We start from the raw sequence: 19,155 nt of genomic DNA on the forward strand, positions 1-19,155 counted from the left end.
TGCCTTCATAATTCATTGCCTCTGCTTCAACAGCATGCAATTCATTCTTTGCCATAGCTGATAAACTGACTGTTCTTGACTGTTACTCATTTTCATCATTATTCACCTTAAAATGATAATGTTTGTCAGCATTTAGATCACACCCAAGGAGACTTGTTTGTGAACTCCAAGAAGGTGAGATCCAGTACTTAAAAAAATATATGGGACATATTAATATTAAATATTTTGCAGATTAATGAATAATGTAGCCTAATGTACACTATTTGAATGATCCATCTCCTAGACATTCTGGGAGGTGCTTTATTTAAGGAAAGTACAGATGACTGCATTATCCTCAATTTAAATTTCTAGCTCTATGTTCCTAACCCATATTGGTAAGCAGATTGCATGGACCTTATGAAAAGTCAGAGATATCGTTGACTTCTCTCCCACTTTGCCTGGAGCTTGAGGTGAATCAGTGATGTATTTGGCATTCTCAATGTCCTCAGGACCCACATAAGCCAACAAGACACATGATATTGTTAAGTGTTGTCTCAGTGTCTGAGACAGAGTTGAATGCATGATAAGGGACTAATAAGTACTTTAAAATCAAGCTTATAATTCTAGAAAATGTATCCTAATCTATGATGTCAGAACTTTTGAGGGAATGGATATGTTCATTATATTGATTGGATGGCTTTGTGAGTATATAAACGTCAAAATTCTTAAAATGTACACCTTAAATATATTTAGTTTATTGTACCTAACATGTTTTTAATAAAGTTATAAAATTACTAACATTCCATGAGATATAGTTCTAATCTACATTTACAAGGATTTCTTTTCAGAATGTTCATGAATATCTCAAAATATGCTCATTAATCAGACACTTCACAAAAGATCTACAAGCAATCAACATATATATGAAAAAATGTTCGACATCTCTAGTAATAAGAGAAATGCAAATCAAAACTACCCTAAGATTCCACCTCACCCCAATTAGAATGGCAATTCTCAAGAATACAAGCAACAATAGTTGTTGGCGTGGATGTGGGGAAAAATGTACACTCATACATTGCTGGTGGGGTTGCAAATTAGTGCAGCCACTCTGGAAAGTAGTGTGGAGACTCCTTAGAAAACTTGGAATGGAACCACCATTTGACCCAGCTATCCCACTCCTTGGCCTATACCCGAAGGACTTAAAATCTGCATACTACAGAGATGCAGCCACATCAATGTTCATAGCTGCTCAATTCACAATAGCCAGATTGTGGAACCAACCTAGATGCCCTTCAATTGATGAATGGATAAAGAAACTGTGGTATATATATATACAATAGAATATTACTCATCCATAAAGAATAATAAAATTATGGTATTTGCAGGCAAATGGATGAAATTGGAGAATATCAGGCTAAGTGAGATAAGCCAATCTCAAAACACCGAAGGACGAATGATAAGCAGATGATGATAGATAATGGGAGGTGGGAGGGAGGCAAGAATGGAGGAAGGAGGGACTGTATATAGGGAAAAGAGGGGTGGGAGGGGTAGGGGGGAAGGAAAAAATAACAGAATGAATTAAACACCATTACCCTATGTAAATGTATGATTACTCAAATGGTATACCTATACTTCATGTACAGAGAAACAAGAAGTATCCCATTTGTTTACAGTAAAAATAAACTAAAAGAAGAAAACATAAAAAAAATCAAGCAATTCAATTTTGAAATCTTTATGAAGTAATAAAAATGTCAGTGCATGCATTTCCATGTATATGGATCTTTATTGTCACTTGCTTTGAAGAGCTGAAAACAATGAATTTTCATTTATAGGGAATGATGAGATCTTAAATTATGAGCTATGTGGTAGCTTTTTAAAGATCTCTATCTGTTTATTTAAAGTAAACAGCATGAGATATTATTAAATCCAAAAGGCAAACTGCAGAGTAAAGTACATGCCCTGATTCCTCTCTACATGTGTGTACATATGTTTGAATATGTTTAAACATACAGGGAGAAATTTTGAAGATAGAGGTGTTATATTGGGACAATGCTAACCTTAAAAACCTATCTATCTATCTATCTATCTATCTATCTATCTATCTATCTATCTATCTAATCTCCATGTTTTCTTCATTTTCCCTCTCACATGATGAGCACATAAGAGGTTAATAATTTTTGAAGAGGAATTTTAAAGAAAACATTTTCTCTATAAGCACATATTAGAAAGCAGCTCCTCTTCCCTTCAATACAAAACCAACAACAATAAAAATGAAATTCTACTCCAGACGTGAAAAATAGTGAATTAAAAACAAGGTGCTTTGGAGTCACACAAACTTGTGTTCACATTCTGTTTCCATCATTAGTCATCTGGGCAACTTCAGGCAGGTTCCTTAAACTCCCAGGTTCTTATTTGTATGATTTCAAAAGTGAATAACAACATATAATCTTGACCTTGGTGCCGAGACTAAATGAGGTAACCTGCATGAAGGAAGAAGCACAGGAAGGGTTCTAATGATACCTGCTTCTCAACCACGGTAGGTAGGTTTCAAGGATTGTGGGGCCATTATCCAACACCCAAGCATTGCCACAGTCTGAGGTTTTACTTGAATTGCCCTTCTTCCTTCTCCTTGTCTCCAAATCTTTTATTATCTGTCAGGACGTGGCTCAAGTATTATTATCTCTAATAAGGCTTCCAAGATCTGCCAAGGGAGTGTGAATGGCTCACTGTCCTGGTTCCCGTGGCACCATGTCTGTGCCTTTGATGTACCGTGCTGCACTGAGTGCTCACATTCTCCGCATGAACATTTTGAACCACTTGAAGTCAAAACCATGGAATGTTCAACTCTGTGACCCTGTAACCTTGACATTGACATCAGGAGGAAGTGATAAGGCTGGGGGGATAGGGAGGTGGGCCCCTGGGTAAATTCTTGGGTAGTAGAGCACAAAGAGCACCTGCAGATATTTGCTGAAAAACCTACAAAAGGGTTATTTTTAAATCACGACCTCCAAAGAAGGAAAAATGCCTGATGAATATTTTGATTGGACTAAAGGCTACATAAGTACTTGGTGGACACTGAATGTTTTACCCAGGATTGGGCAGGTGTCTGACTTCCTTAAACCCCTAGATCAATATAAAGCCCTAGACAAAAGCCACTCTTGGATATCCTGCTCTTGGGGCCCCTCCCTCTTTGGGAGCTCTGCTTTCTTTCTGTTACTCTAATAAATCCTGTTACTTTGTGCTCACCTTTGTGTCCATGAATTTTGTTTTACAAATTCATGAGAAAAAGAACCTAACCCCATGCTCTATGCTGCAACATTATATAAGCATTCTATGATTTTCATTGCTTCACTTAATGCAGAATTTAAAAAATATTTATTGGAAAGCTACTCTCTGAGAGGCACTGCTCTCATTATTGTTCCAGAAACACAGAGTAAAATAGTTAAAATTCTTGTCTTCTGTGGGTCATATTCAAACAGTGTAGACAGAAAAGGGAACAAAATAAATCAAGTTTTAACACCATGTTAAAAGATAAAGTCTTTCCCAAGAAGGTACTATTTGAGAAAAGTTTGAAGAGAGGCTGAAAGCCATATACAGCTATCTTGGAGAGTAATATTTTAGGCACAGGGAAGAGTAAATTCAAAGCTCTATGGTAAAAACCTGCTTGGAGTATTTAAAGACCAGGATCCCAATGTTTCTGGAGTGGAGGGAGTAAACGAATTGGCAGTAGGAGAAAGGTTGGAAATGGGTAGCTCAAGTAGGATCTTAGCTTCCACTGTATGGTAATTAAAAAACAACTCTTGCTCAGAATGAGATGGAAAATGCAAGGAATTGATACAATTTGAGTTTTATTTAAATGAAGTACTCTTTCTGCTCACTATTTTCATTGAAAGCACAGTGTAACCCCCTACTTCCCCAAGTACATGGTGGTCATGGTGGAGACTTTGCAAGTGAGGACAGAAGAGTCAGGATATGAACTGGGTCTTCTGAGTGTCACAGGAGATTGCTGTGTTGGGAGTTGGATAAACCTGGTTGGAGTTCTCATTCAGCCTCTATCAGCTCTGGTTATCTTAGGCACTGTACCAATTAGCCTTCTTGAGAATCAGTTTATTAATCTCTCATATGAGGAAAACAATGCCTTAGTAACTCACTTCAGTCACATTGTGATTATGAGATTTTAGTGAGATCATAATATCATTAAAAAAAACACTATGCAGATAAAAGATTCTTGATCTTTAAAACAGGTAGTGTATCTGCTGGTTGCAGATGTGGATCATATTAGAGGATAGAAAGAAGGCAATAGAGGATCGGAAGAGGAAATCAGCATGTTTAAGTAATTGGGAAGCCTTCAAAATCTCCAGAGGGCACTGGGTATCCAACAGATATATCTTAGTATATAACACCAAATCCAGTACAGCTTTGTCACCTGGTGCTTCCCTCACCAACATGAAAGTGATTTCAAAAGGCAAAACAGGAGACAAAGGCAGAGATTCTCTTGTAGAGTGTGTTTCTCACACATAAGCTATACATTGATTAATGTAGTTATAGTAAATTTGTTATCCAGTTACAAATTAGCAAATCAAAACCTAAAAACAGATTTTGGAACCACATTTGGTGGAGGGCAGCAGTCCATATATCAGATGCTGAATATAATAGATATATTAGGTAATTCGATTGAGTGTTGTGGCATTTGAAATTGGCCTAATTCCTAAAAGAAAAAAAAAGTGAAGTGTGGGTTGTTTGAAAATATTGTCAAAAATAACAAGCATTTTTCAATATTTGATATGCAATCATTCTTATTTTACCCATCTATATTATTAAAGGTTCATTGTGCTGTAGGCAAACCTATTGTGGCCAAGTAAAAACAGAAAGATACACAAAAGATTTATTGAAAATACAATTGAGTTGCTTTCAGAATTAAAGTTTTGGGGAAGGACATGATCCAGGGCTGCTCTTGAGAACTCCGTAGTAGAAAAATATACAACTTATATTCTAGACTAGGGTGCTGCTTTAATGATCATCTTGTTCTATGGCTTCAGTCTTCTTACTGCACACATTAAATAATTCTCATAGTTTTTCAGGCAAATGCACAATAACCACAACATTGGCTGCCAAGGATCCAGCTCCATGTAAGGAGGCGATAGCATGAAATAGCTGCACTAAACCTTGCCAGGACTCTTCCATCCCTGACATAATAAGGAGTCTGTGGAACAGCAACAAAGTTGTTACTGTAAAACAGGTCAGTTTTTAGTTTATTGGCACAGGAGCATGGGCTCAGATATTTTTGAAAGACTTTCCAAAACAGAAGTATAAAACTTTGAAAGCTTCATATATTTTCAGGATTTAAGAACTTATTATTTGAAGCGAGATCCAACTCTTCTTTCTGTCACTTCCTGACTCTTTGACTTTGAACTTGCTAATTTTGGGGGGTTTCAGTTTTCTTGCTATGACCCATTCTTTGGTTATATTGGCTAATGATGTATGGAATACACATATATATTTTCCATATTACATACATACATACATAAATTCCATATTTTTTGCATCATTAAAAACTTTACACATGTCCAGGAAAAATTACTTCAATCAATAAAATTCTTCTCTGTGAATTAAGATATATGATTCTAAAGAGGACAAATTTATTCTGATTTTCTAGAGGCAAAAATGTAAAGTCAAGGCGTTCAAAGTGTTATGTTTGGTTGGAAGTGGGCCTGAATCCTGGGAACTTGCTGGGAGCTGCCTTGATGTCTCTGACCTGGAGGGTTTATGAAGCAGAACGAGAAAAGCAGGATTTGGCTGCCAGATAGGAGTGTCCTTAGAAACACAAGCCAGAGAGAGAGGAAAACGATTACCACTGAGAAAGGATTGAAGACTTAAAATTAATGAAGAACTTTTCACCTTTTCTTAATTTTCTTTTTGCATTTACATTTTAAAAGAGGATTTAAAATGAAATAAAACAGAATATATATATGATATACATATTTATCTCATATATGTATAATATATATATTCTATATGTGAGAAAAAATAGGCAACAAAAACAAAAACAAAAAATTAAGGCTACATAAAGAAAGAGCCAGGAATAAGGATGAAGGGAGAATGTGCAGAAATGAAACATAAGGACAAGTTACCCATCAGTTTCACTGTGTTTCTGGATAGATAGGAGATGGAAATGAAGTGGACTGAGTCTCATAAATCTAATAAAAGAGAAAGTAGATCTTAGGGGAAACAAGTTTTTTCTTGCTCTGAATTACGAAAAAGAATTTCCCATTAGACAACTCAGAGGTAATATTAAGGAATGTTGTATCCAAGGGCATCTTTGCTTATCAGTTGTATCAGAGTTTTCTGTTCTATTTACTTATTCCTGGTTCCTTCCCTAGGAATTTCTGACTCAGTAAGCCTTATCCTGAGATCTAGAATGTCCATAGTACACTTTTCTTGATCCAATAAAGAAATTAAGAAAGTTATGAAGTGCTTTCCCATGTATTACTTCTTTTGATAATGTCAATAACCTAGTAAAGGTCATTACAATTTTTATGCAAGAAAGATAATTTAATGCTTAAATATGTCAAATGATTTGAGGTACAACTTGCAGTTTCAAGTGATGCAAGACCATAGCAGTTGAAATTTTGAGTTTTTGGAAGGACTTAAAATGAATTGGAAATCATTTCAATGTGGTGGAGCATTTGTTAAGAAGGTTCTGGATTAACTAAGTGTCCAATTATGAGATGATGATTATTTTTCTGGATACTGTACCTCTCTCTACTCATCACTGGAGATGGTGCACAGAATCGTGCACAGTTCACCTTCTTTGTAAAGTCTTTATCATGCTTATCCCTTCCTCCAGGTGTTCCTTTTGGTAGATTTTTCTGCAAGGCATTCCCAAGTCCCTTTCATAGATAAGGTCACTTTACTCCACAGATATGGGTGTGTGGTGCTAAGGGAGAGCCCACACTATGGCTTCTTAGTGACTGGTTAATGTATTTCACTTTGGTAGGCATGGATTAAATAGTCACTAGATGAATGGGTAAATAAGGGATACAGTTTGCTAGGGGAAGCATGGAGTATTTATCTATTCACCAATCTTAGTTTAGGAAATACATAGAATGTGGGTGAAATTTTCTAGACAGGAGAAACAGGTATTGCTTTGAATTACTTATTCTAGATTGATGACTTCTTTTTGATTAGATGAGATGAATTTCATGCAAATGCAACTTTTATAACTATCTATTAAATGCATACTTACAGGCATTTAAAGAGGTACTCCTGATCAAACCACACAAAAACAACTGAATCTTACTTTAGGAGCTTCCTTTTCTCTAGCCCCAATTTTGTACACCTCTATGGTGAACTCTGTGGTCATTAGGTCATCCAAAGTTGCTTTAGGAATCTATTCAAAGCTTTTTCTGTATAGTAAAAATTCTGGTACTAAGATCTGGGACAATTAAGTTCCTCACATTTTTAAAATTCGAAAGTAGGAAAGTGAGACTTGGAGTGCTGAAGTGACCCTCTTGTGGTCATATAACTGCTTAGTGGTCACGTTAGAGTTTTAACTTGGATCATCTCAAAGTCTCTGCTCTTTCTATTCCTCCAACATTGCCTTTCCTGCAGGATTGCCTCATCTCTGAACCTCTGGGGTGGTACTCCAGGGATTTAGGGTGTGGGTGCTGATGGTTACAGGTGTACACCAGCAACCCTAATGAAGGCAGAGTGTTAGGACACCTGCACCAAGAGGAGGCCTCTTCCCTGAGAGGATGAGGACACAAACATAAGTGAATGTTTTCAGAAACTTAGCTGGCTTAGGGTGAGAGTCAAGAGCTTGTGGGTTGAGCATGTCTCAGTGCCAATGTCCAAGCCCCATTTTAGAAGCTCAAGGGGAAGGGTAGGTTAAGTTCCAGGGTAATATGATAGTAGTCATCTGAGCTTACACTGATCACACCCAAGTTATGAAATGGAACTGGTAAAGGAAAGGAACATTCCCAGGCCTGATAACAAATAGAAGTTGGGAAAGACAGTACTTCCTGGAGATGCATGTAAGGCAGCTCAACTTATCAAAGGGGTAGTGTTTTATTTCAATGTACATTTAAACACTGAAGACTGAAGACTGTGTAAGATCACATAGCTTAATCATTATTCTTTACTACCTCCTCCTATACTACCTATTGTTCTTCTCAGTTCTCCAGAAGCTCTGTGGCTTAGAGAGAGTGCACAAACTCTGGAATCAGGTTGCTTGAGATGAACCCTGACCTTCTCCTTTATTAACATGGCCACTTTGACAAATTTTCCTAAGCCTGGATTTTCTTATTTGTGAAACTCAAGAATAACAATACCTATTTTCATATGGATTATGAACTAAATGATGTAATATGTATCTAGCATTTAATATTTAAAATAGAGTAAGTACTGAGTTCATGCCCACAACTGATATTACTTTCCCAGATCTAATATTTCTGTTTTAATATTTCAATATCCATTCTCAGGAGAGAACAGAGTAAGGGAACATTGGGTTTTCCTGAGTTCTCAAACCACATTGTTTGAAATTGTGTAGAATAGAGAGACCACTCCTTTCTCCTTGAATTAATTTCAGCAAATTTATGTCTTCTCATGAGTGACTAACGGCATGATGATATAGTTCCTTACATTTGTAGTGTGCATTATCTCCTCATTTCACAGATGGGCTTGAACAAGCAAATGCTATAGCTTGTATCTGGAATGACCCTAAAGACCCATATGTTAAAGGCTCAGTTCTCAGATAGGTGCTCTTGGGAGGTCGTGGAGTCTTTAAGACATGGGGCTAGTGGATGGGATTCTGGGTATTCTGGGACCCAGTTTATTCCTCTTTTGCTTTCTGACCATGAGCTCAGGGTTTGGTCCTATGCTACCACACGCTTCTACCATGATGTGCTGCCTTGCCACAGGCCCAAAACAATGCAACCTACCAATCGAAAATTGAAATGTCCGGGACTGGGAGCCAAAATGAATGTTCTCTTTGTCAATTGACCATCTTGGGTATTTATTATGGGAAGGAATTGTATCAGGATCCAGGTGTCTTAACCCCCAGTGATTATTTATGTAACAAATTTGCCTCCTTCCTAAGAGAATCTTGAGTTATCAACTTAATGTATATCCTTTTATAATTATTTTTAAAAACAAACTATAAGGACAAAGCAAGAACAAAAACAATTATTTTCTGTTTGTAGTTATGCATGGGTGTCCAGAATCATTAAATAAAATCATTCAGATGTTTTTTTTCTTTGTCTAAAATACTAATATTTTAGTTGTAAATTATAAATTAAAATCACCTGAGAGGTCACTTTGATGGCTGCTCTTCTGGGTTTTCACCAAGTTTCATAAATCCACTTAAAAAGGAAAAACAGAGGAAAAAAATACTGAGTTATGACCTAGACTTAGTGTTACAATCATCACTACAGTGTCTTACAGTGATTGAATTACAGTTTTTTCCCCACAAGATTTTCCTGAGAGAAGAAAATAAGAATGAAGATTTCCATAACAATTCATAGTGGACAAGCCATTTATGCATAACTATCTCTTTGAACTTGCCACCAAACACATTAGTGAGGTGTCATTTCATCTAGGAAGGCATGTCCACAAGGGCAGGCATTGTGGTATATTTGTTCAGAATTATGTCTCTAGTACCTAGAACAATGCCTGGCACATAATTGAATTACTAAGTGAATGAATTTTTATTATATCTTTTTACATGTGAAAAAAATCTCTGAGGCTCAAAAAGTTCAAACTATGATTCCATAATAGATAGCAAAGCAAAGTTTAAAACGTATGTCATCAGAATCATTACTTATGCCGGAAATAGTATACTGCTCAAAGACTGGCTACTTGGGTATCTTCTGAGAAGGTAAAAGATGACTAAAATATGATTTGTGAAGAGCTTATACTCTAATGGGGGAAACAGACACACTCAGATGCAAGTAATTTAAAATGATGTGGAAAAATGTCATGAAGATTCTTTCAGAGCATTTCAGGATCTTAGAATGTAAATAACTGGATTTTATAATTGTAGGGACTTCTGATTTCTTCGCAGACCTTGTTTTTGAATTGGACTTTAGAAAATGATGGAAACATAGTAGGATTGGGGTTTGGGGGCTATACATTGCTGGCAGAGGAAAAATAGTATGTATAAAATGTTTGAGAATAACAGGATGTGAATGGAAGGAGAGGGAATTGATAGTCACCTGAGGAGGTGACTTTTAGATGAGCTCTAGGACCAGCCACTCACCATGGAAAGGAAAGAAGAGCATTTCAGGCAGATGGGAGAGCAAGGGCAGAGAGCCTGCAATGATTTTAAGTTTCAGCAACAGTAGAATGCCTTTTGATCAGAATATAACAAGGGAAAGAGAAATGATAGAAAACAAAGTGGAATTCTCAAGCCTGGAGTTGTCAGAAATTCCTTAATGGATCAGACAGTAAACTTTCAGACTTAACACAATGAAAAACCATGCCATTTTATATTGGGAAAATCCCGTGGGAAGGAAAAAAAAGAACTATCATTGTTTCAACTTCTTGTTTTCGCTAATGTAATAATATTAATTCAACTGGAGTCTGATCTGTACTTTGTATGCAATGAATGTTACTCATTTTTTTTCTTATTATTTTCCTTCTGGTTTCCATTAACAGTCATGGGAAGGCAACAATTGCAAAAGCAACCACAATAGGATATGTAACAATAAAATATAAAAACACCTGTGAATTTTAGCAATTTCTGGAACAGGGGTCATTTTCAAAATGTTGTCCAGTCAAATATATTGATTTAAGCAGATAAAAGATTACAAAAAGATCCACAAGGTGGTTCTTTATTTGCTTTTGATTTTCTTTGAGAATATAATAGAAGCCATTAACTTTTTCCCTAGAAAAATGCAAGGATTCACATATATATATAATATGAATAAAATTTAAAGGTTCATTGGAACTTTAAGGAACAGCAGTGCATAGCAGAGCATCTGATGGGGCCTGGCTTCCATCTCAGAATCCCCCGGAAAGCTTGTCAAAGAAGCAAGACAGATGTCTTCAGGTAGATGCAAGATGGGATCCAGGAATGTGAATCCTGAAGCAGGTGGGTAATAGACCACAACAGGTCTAACTGTTCAGGGGTCTATGCAGGAGAGAATTAGAAGAGGTTGAGAGGAGAAAATGGAAGCCACCTGGAAGTTCACAGGATAGTGTGTTTGGTCTCAGAGAGCTGGCATTGGGTACATTAGAACAAAGAGTAATTTGAAGAAATGGTGTAAAATCAGAGCAGTTGGGCACAGGGTATTGGAAGCAGGCTGAGAACATTGGAAAGATGTGGGAGGAGTAACCTGTCACTAAGGCGATCGGCATTATGAAAACATGCCACCTGGAGAGCTTCTTCAGACGTTCTGAGAGGTTATCAGCTATCTCTGTTGGACCTCTTGAGCTACTCAAGTTAGGAAATAAACACAGGGCTCAAGGTGCCCACCACTAATGAACCTACCACCATCCCTTGCCTTTACCCCATTCACGCACTGGAAGACCCTTTATTCCTTCAGCTTTACAAATGAGCCAAGGAAGGCACTCAGAGAGGGAGAGAGCCTTGCCCACGACCACCTGGTAAAATAGCAGCTGAGTCAGGACCAGATCTTGGCCTTCTGTCCCCTGGTCCAGTGCTCTTCCTCCTCCTATCTGGTCTTGAGGGTAAAACAAATATCTCATGGAACCACTTCATGGGAATGCACTCACACCAAAAGAGTTAAGGGCAATTCAATGAGATGTCCAACACATTTTAAAGTACAGCAAGGTTTTTCAATGGAAAACAGTGCATTGGCTTGTACCTCCAACTTTGTTTTTCATTCATTTGAATGCAATGATTTTTTTAAAAAAAATGTTTTATTTTGAAACAGGGTCTCTAAGTTGCTTAGGTCCTTGCTAAGTTGCTGAGGCTGGTTTTGAACTTGCAATCGTCCTGCCTCAGCCTCTGGAGCTCTGGGATTATAGGTGTGCACCACTACTCCTGGTTGCAGTGGGGTCTTCATCTACAGAGAAGTGAACTAGCAAGGTTGGTATCAGCTCTTACGTTCCCCGGGCCATCATGGAACGGAGTATGAACTCGAATGCATTCTCAATGATCTCTGTGCCCAGGAGGTTCAGAAATTTGGGGAAATCTGGCTCTGGATTTTTGCCTGAATCCTCTGGCTTGTTTTCAGGCTTTTCGTCTGGTGTGTCATCTGGTTTGTCATCTGAAAAGCAAAACAGAATCTCAGAAGTGATTCAAAGCAACAAGAAAGACAAGTCTCTTTGCCATGGAGGGAATTCTCAAAGCCCTCTGTGCCTCCCTCTGTGATTATGTGGCCTCCTACAGTTATAATACATTGAATTGTCATGCCTGCCTGGTTGAGGTCTTCACAAGCATCATCTCGTCTTTCCTAAAAGTAAATAAACAGATTGTGTGAATGCTGAGATGAACGACGACTGCCTTTTGTAGATGAGAAAACTGTGGCTCACAGAAGTTTTAAGTGAATTTTTTAGAGTTAAGCAGTTAACGGATGCAGCGCCCTGGAAAAAATACAGAAGGCCTGGTTTTCCTTGTACCCCTAGGCCTATGGTGGTAGTAACAATGATGAGGACGAAGTACCCATGGGTAGCACCTGTCGGCCACGTACCAGAGAGAGGCAACGCGCAGGCATTCTCATTTTATCATCACAACTCTGTAAGGTAGTGGATATTTATTACGCCAATTCAAAGATAAGGAAATGGAACTAGAGAGAGATTTAGAGACTGGTTAAAAGACAGAGTTAGTAAGAGGCAGAAATACAATTCAAGCCCATGTTTGTCTGATATTAAAATCTGGATTTTTAAGCATTCTGTAACGAACTGTACCGTCGTTGACAGAAAAGTTATACCGTTTGTACTACTTTTATAAGAGTGAAAGTAGTGTGATAATGACAAATTCTATCACTTATATATCACCAGATAATTTTGTAAATAATGGTTTTATAAGGGCTGCATAATTTTGCCTCTGGCCAATCTTATGGGATGTATAGTTTTCTCTCTGGGATAAAAAAATGAAAACATTAGGGATTTGCAGAAGACCTCACCAAGAGTAAAAACAGATGAGGCCATAATGGGAGACCTCCTGGACTTGGTCCTTTAATCAAGTTCTCTTTGGAATGAGGGCCAAAGATCCAGAGAGTGAGGGTGGTTTTATGCGGGTTCCTTGGGATGTTTGGGCTTTGCTTAGTGGTTTTTATTTTCTAATGAGGAGGGATGTAGGGGTCACAATAGCTACAATATGTACAATGAGCCTAGTGACAGAGTAAAGTAAGGCTTTTTGTATTTTAATTTTATTGTAGCTTGACGAGTAGGGTGACCAGACATGGCACATAAAAAATACATGGTGCTCAGTTAAATTTAAATTTCTCATAAACCACAACTAAATTTTTTTTTTAGTATGAGAGAGATTGATGCAATAGTCAGGATATATTTATAGTAAATGATTATCCATTGCTTATCTAAAATTCAAATTTAATCATGTGCCTTGCATTTTTTTCTGGCAACTCAATCAAATTTTGAATGATAAAGCCCCAATTCTAGGTAATATATCTCCACGGCTTCAGATGAAAAGACGTGTAACTGACTTTTTGTTAAAAGACTTGCCTCCGTGGGCTGGGGTTGTGGCTCAGTGATAGAGCACTTGCCTGGCATGTGTGAGGCACTGGGTTTGACCCTCAGCACTGCATATAAATAAATGAATAAAATAAAGATCTATCAACATCTAAAAAATATTTTTAAAAAAGTCTTGCATCCATATTATATCCTAAAATATAAACTACTAGTAAAAACTTTATTGGCATTCAATTCTGCAAACTAAATTGATAAATTTAATCATCATATACTCATTTATTCAGTTGTGGATTCTTTCATTCAAAAGAATCATTATGTGCATAGCTTTTACCCAAGAGATAAGGTAAAGAACAACAAATGCAGACACTACATGATCCTCACATAGAGTGCAGGGTGCTCACAGTGACCAGGATTGGTTTTTTTTTTGTTTTTTGTTTTGTTTGTTTTTTTTTCAAGAGAAGAGGGAGCCAGAACTCCTTCCTTGGACGCCTATTCTGCAGGTTCTGAGCTGGGGCTTTTGTCACTTGCTGTACTCTGATTCAGCTCACATGGCATTGCATTTGGACAGAAAAGAACACAGTTGCAAGGGAAATGAAATAAAATCACTCAACTAGAAAGTGACTGAGCTGAGGTTGAACCTGAATGTTTTAGCTCTACAGAACACATTATTCTCCTGATAAATTTATCCCTCCATCAAATTTTTTTTTCTGAAGACATTGTCAAGTGCTAAGTGATAATTCCTTATGTGAAAGATGAGTTTTTTCTATGTTCCTATCTCTCTATTTGAGTAACAACTTAATTTTATTTATTTTTTATTTCACTAAATACTAGTATTTCACTAAATACTAGCTTTTCAATATACAAGAAGCCTGGGATTGGAGTGTGTGAAATGGAAGTCTTAGCCTCAGTTTGTGGAGACCACACAAATATTGAGAAATTAGAGTATGGTTCATCACATGGTTTAGAGTCCTTCAGTCTGAGTTTGTTTCCTGTCTTCAATAAAACATTAGCCATGTGACTTTCCACACAAGGCACAACTACTATCTCTTGTGTTGTTGCTATTATTTTCTTCTTGTGCTGTTGTCAGGGTTGAAAATGTTTTATGTATCTTTCATCTATCTATCTATCTATCTATCTATCTATCTATCTATCTATCTATCCATCCATCCATCCATCTGTAACATTTACCACAGGACCAGGTCCAAGATAAGCTCACATAATGTTTACTGCATTATTATTTCCATTAATAACAATAATGGCAACAACATGATTTATATAACTCATTTTCTCCTCTAATACTTTGGGAGATTGTGAAAATTTAAAATATTTCATTAAAATATCAACAAATTGTTATAGCCTAGAAATAATCATCAAATCACCCAAAACTTAAAATAGTTTTCATTTACATTAACTATCTGGTTGAATTTTTTAGTCAGTGTGATTGTAAAGATCTGAACAAATACAGTACTGCTGATATTTATGTATTTTTTTATAGTTTTCAAAATGATTATAAAAGCATGTTCATTTGGCTGGGTATGGTGGCATGTGCCAGTAAATCCAGCCACTTGGGAAGTTGAGGTAGAAAGATCAATAGTTGAAACCAGTGTGGACAACTTAAGGAGAAGAGAGCTACTGGGTTGGGGATGTTGCTCCATGACAAAGCACCCCCAGGCTCTATTCAATATCCAGTAACACACACACAGAGACACACACATGCTCATTTTATCAGGTAACATTGATAATCCTCATTTTATAGATGAGGAAATCAAGACTCAAAGCAATGAACTGACTTACCCCTAGTTTCAGAGTTCAAGAGAGAGTGAACCTGGACTACTCTTTATGATACAATCCTAACTTTCACTTCACCATGTTGATTACTTTAGGAGTAGAGGGGACTGAAATGTCTCCATGTCCCCCTTTAGGGTCATTCTGTCACAGTGTCTGTCTATGTGTGGTGCTGATAGTGAGTGGTCTAGAGCTGTGAATGCGGCTGACTTACATTCAAAGGACTCTATTACTAAATTTTTGTACTTTCTGTGTTTTCTGGCCTATCATTTTTTTAATAGAGCCAAGTCAGGAGCTTATAGTCTTCTGTAGACAAAAATTAGCTAATGAGAATGCTGCACACTGCCTTGCTTGGGTCAGATATGAAAGAGGTAGATGGCTGTTTGGTTATAATGGAAGAATCTAGATACTCAGGTGTCACTACCAGATGCCACTTCAACCTGTGTCTATGCTCAAGTAATTTTCCCTCTGCAAGCTCAGTTTATTATCCTGTAAGAAGTAAAATGATAAAATCATGCATATTTACTTCATAGAAATATTATGAAAATATATTAAGATTATACTTGATAACAGTAACAATATTTATTGAGGGCTTGTTATAGACAAGTACTATTCTAATTTTTCCTTTATTTAATTTTCATGATAACTTTATGGAAAAGTTAACTATTCATTTTCCCTGACATGTATGATGCCAAGAGAGATTAAGAAATACATGTTAAAATCACATTTCTAGTTAGTGGTGGACCCAACCCAGAAGTCTTATTCCAGAGTGTATATTCTTCACTATTGAAAATTATTTGTTATGATCATTAGAAAAACAAACCCCAGGTTTCAAGGAATTTATAATATAATAGTGTCACTATATTATATGATATGCAAGAAAATAATCATTCTAAATTTCATACATTCATTGAAGATGGAGGCTTTAGTTGATGTTGACTTTAATAAAAATTCTTTCTTTGTTAGAAGATGTGTCTCTTGTCTCCCATTCCTGTATTTTCAGGTGCCCACACTCCTCCCCATCTGTGTTCTGAATCAGTGCCAACTTCCGCCCATCGCTCTGACTGCTACACAGTTCATGGGCTGTGATCAGAAGCACTTACCTGCATGGCAGGTCAGGATTAAGACAAGCAGTCCCAGGACAATTGTCAGCCGAAGTACGGAGACAGCCATTCTTGTAGTAATGGGTATTGATGCAGATAAATTGCTTAGATGCACCTGAAGCTTTGCTTCATTTATAGGGCACATAAGTGACATCATCTACTATGGAATTTAGGTTGCTCAAGATGTCTACACAGCGTGCTCTGGGATCTCTACTAATGAGCCCTGCCCTATCTTTCAAAACCAATTATTATTATTTTTTCAAATAGGGGAAGAAAAATTCCCTTGGATTTTCTAAGGTGTATCTATAAACTGTACAGGGGTTAATCTGGGGGAAGTTCCATGGCCATCATGGATGCTTAAATGTGTATCAGCAGAATCAGTGTTGAGGAGCAAGTGACAATTCCGACTGGCAAAGTGTTTTCTTCACCCTCTGTGTGCTGGGCTCTCCCCATGCTCGGAGTCAATCCCCCATCTACACATAGGCATACTCAGTAGCACCCCAAACCTTTCCTTCACCCATGCTCTTTCTTCCTCCTGGGATACTTTCTTCATCATCTCCTTTGGAACATTCCCAATTATTCCACTGGCTCAGGTTCAGAGTCCCCCTTTCCTGTGAAACCTCCTTGGTAACCATTGTACCCTAGTTTAGATAGAGAACTGGATCCTTCATCACCTGCTCTATGAAACCCTTGATGGTTTTATTAGCTCTCTTCTCCTTCATTTTCTTGACCTATCTATCCACTTATCCACCTACAAATACAAATTATCAATAAAATAAATATATAAATATATGTTTATAATGTATTGTGAGGGTCTCTCAGCCACGTTCCCCGTGGGTGAGAAAAGGGTTATCTGCTGGAGGATGATGTTGGCTGTTTATCAATCAATTACCCGTAAACTTATCTACTCAATAAACACAAGAGCCAATACTATTTTTAAAAGAGAGGGGGTATGACAGGTTTGGCCATAACAGCTCTGGCCTCTAACAACATGGAGGCCAATTCTCTTTTATTTATAACACACAGGTAAAGGGGGCAAGACTGGGAGGAGCTTCTTTCCTGTGATGGACAGGATAGGTTGGAGTTAGGGGAGCCATTCTCTTAGGGGGAATATTCCAGAAGGAGACAGGGAACCACTCCCATGCAGTGTCACATGCTTCCTGGCGGTTCCTAGAAACCAGACATCTGTATCCCATGGCTTAACCTAGTCTGATTCTGTTAAATAAGAATGACTTCCCACAATGTATATTATGATATTTTAGAATATGTATACGTTGTTAATGGCTAAATCAAACATATGCATTATCTTACATACTTTCCATTTATTTGTGGTGAGAACACTTAAAGTCTACTTTCAGCAACTTTCCTGTCTTGAACTAGTCACCGCATTGTACAATAGATCTCTAGAACTCATTCCTCCTATCTAGTGGGTTGTTATAGGCTCTGACACGTCTCTCTGATTTCCCCTCCCAGGCCCTCGTAGCCATCATTCCTCTCTGCTTCTATGATTCTACCTTTTTTAGATTTCATACAGAAGTAAGATCATATGATATTTGATTTTCCAATTCTGCCTTATTTTACTTAATATGATATTCTCCAAGTTCACCCATGCTGTCATAAATGACAGGCTTGGGCTGGGGCTGTGGCTCAGTGGTAGAGCTCTCGCCTCGCATGTGTGAGGCACTGGGTTCGATTTTCAGCACCACACATAAATAAGTAAAATAAAGGTCCATCAACAACTAAATAAAACTTAAATAAATAAATGACAGGCTAGCCTTTCTTTTCAAAGTGAAATAGTATTCCTTCATGTATACAGACCATAAGAAAATACTGTCTTCATCTCTCCATCTGCTGATGGAATTTAGGTTGCTTCTTAACCTGTGGATCTTGTAAGAGCAAGATGTTGTATTTCTGAGTCCTCAGTGAGACTAGTGATTGGCACTGGTCTTAGCTTTGACTACTTTCTCTGAAGCTTGTCTGGTTCTTTCAAGCAGAGATAAATGATTCGTGATGTGCAGGACAAATATCCACTTAAGTGTCTCCCCCAGTAGGCTGTAGACTTCTTGAGTGAACATTAAAAAAAAAAAAGGTAGACGGGCAGTTGAGTCTAATCTTTCTTTTGCACTTCAAGGCCTCCATTGCAGTGGTCCCTGCACCTGTTACCATGGTCCTCTTTTAAATTAAGTCTGCCTTACCATCTTACAAATGGGAAAGAAAAGAAAACTGCATTAAATTCATTTGCATTTGGTGAAACCGAATTTTGGGTTTGAGATGCTACACGTATCCCAGAGGCAAAATGCCTTTTTTTTTTTTTTTTTAAATATTTCTATAGTTCATTTCGTTGGGTTCCTGCCTAGCGTGCACAAGGACTGGGGTTCGAATCCCCAGGGTCCCGGAATGGGGAGAAGGGAAAAAAAAGTTTCTTCGACTGTAATAAAACTGGGAAATATGCATTAAACATACATGATTTTTAGCAAATATAAATTATCTAAGCAGCATAAATCCTATGGCTAAAACATATAATTATAAAAGACTATTTAAATTTATTGTTCACATTTTAATTTTCACACTTCCAATATTAGTATAATATTTTAAAATTTAAAAATTTGTGTTAATTAGTTATACACAACAGTATAATGCACTTAGATACATTCTAGGTAATGGAGTATAATTT

General features: G+C 37.2%; 1 protein-coding gene across 1 annotated transcript; it reads right to left on the reverse strand.

Moving 5' to 3' along the window:
• Positions 1–10,837: 10,837 nt before the first annotated feature.
• On the reverse strand, positions 10,838–16,608 carry C6H5orf46 (chromosome 6 C5orf46 homolog). The gene is made up of 2 exons (XM_047556436.1): positions 16,482–16,608; positions 10,838–12,209 (listed from the first exon to the last, which is right to left on the reverse strand). Exons 1-2 carry the CDS (start codon positions 16,549–16,551, stop codon positions 12,043–12,045), a joined length of 237 nt encoding a protein of 78 aa, XP_047412392.1. The 5' UTR covers positions 16,552–16,608; the 3' UTR covers positions 10,838–12,042.
• Positions 16,609–19,155: the final 2,547 nt, after the last annotated feature.

The sequence above is a fragment of the Sciurus carolinensis genome, chromosome 6 (assembly GCF_902686445.1).
Source record: "Sciurus carolinensis chromosome 6, mSciCar1.2, whole genome shotgun sequence".
Taxonomy (NCBI): Eukaryota; Metazoa; Chordata; class Mammalia; order Rodentia; family Sciuridae; genus Sciurus; species Sciurus carolinensis.